A 370-nucleotide genomic window follows, 5' to 3' on the forward strand; every position below is an offset into this window, starting at 1 on the left:
CACACACACACACACACACACACACACACACACACACACACACACACACACACAAGCACAAACACACACACACACACACACACACACACACACACACACACACACACACACACACACACACACACACACACACCTCTGCCTCATTATCAATCCCTTCCTGATCACATGTAATTGAGGTCATTGTTGTTACATTTGATTGATTAATAATTGACAATATGACGGGACTAAAACAAATAAATTATTAATAACTTAGCAAATTAAAACAAAAATTAAAACAGGCAAATTGAAGGTTCAGAAAAAATGAAGGTCAAAAGCTAATTTACCTGTGTTTGGCTTTGGCTTGCTGCTGTTTTGCACAGGCTGACCTCCA

The 370-nt window shown here is 39.2% G+C and overlaps 1 protein-coding gene across 1 annotated transcript in view; it reads right to left on the reverse strand.

Moving 5' to 3' along the window:
* The window catches only part of LOC134456445 (uncharacterized), a 5602-nt gene extending 5458 nt beyond the window's left edge, over positions 1 to 144 (reverse strand). The window contains exon 1 of the mRNA XM_063207808.1: positions 134 to 144. Coding sequence (XP_063063878.1) covers positions 134 to 144 — 11 coding nt within the window. The remainder of the gene's footprint in view (positions 1 to 133) is intronic.
* Positions 145 to 370: the final 226 nt, after the last annotated feature.

This window comes from Engraulis encrasicolus, chromosome 10, assembly GCF_034702125.1.
Source record: "Engraulis encrasicolus isolate BLACKSEA-1 chromosome 10, IST_EnEncr_1.0, whole genome shotgun sequence".
NCBI lineage: Eukaryota > Metazoa > Chordata > Actinopteri > Clupeiformes > Engraulidae > Engraulis > Engraulis encrasicolus.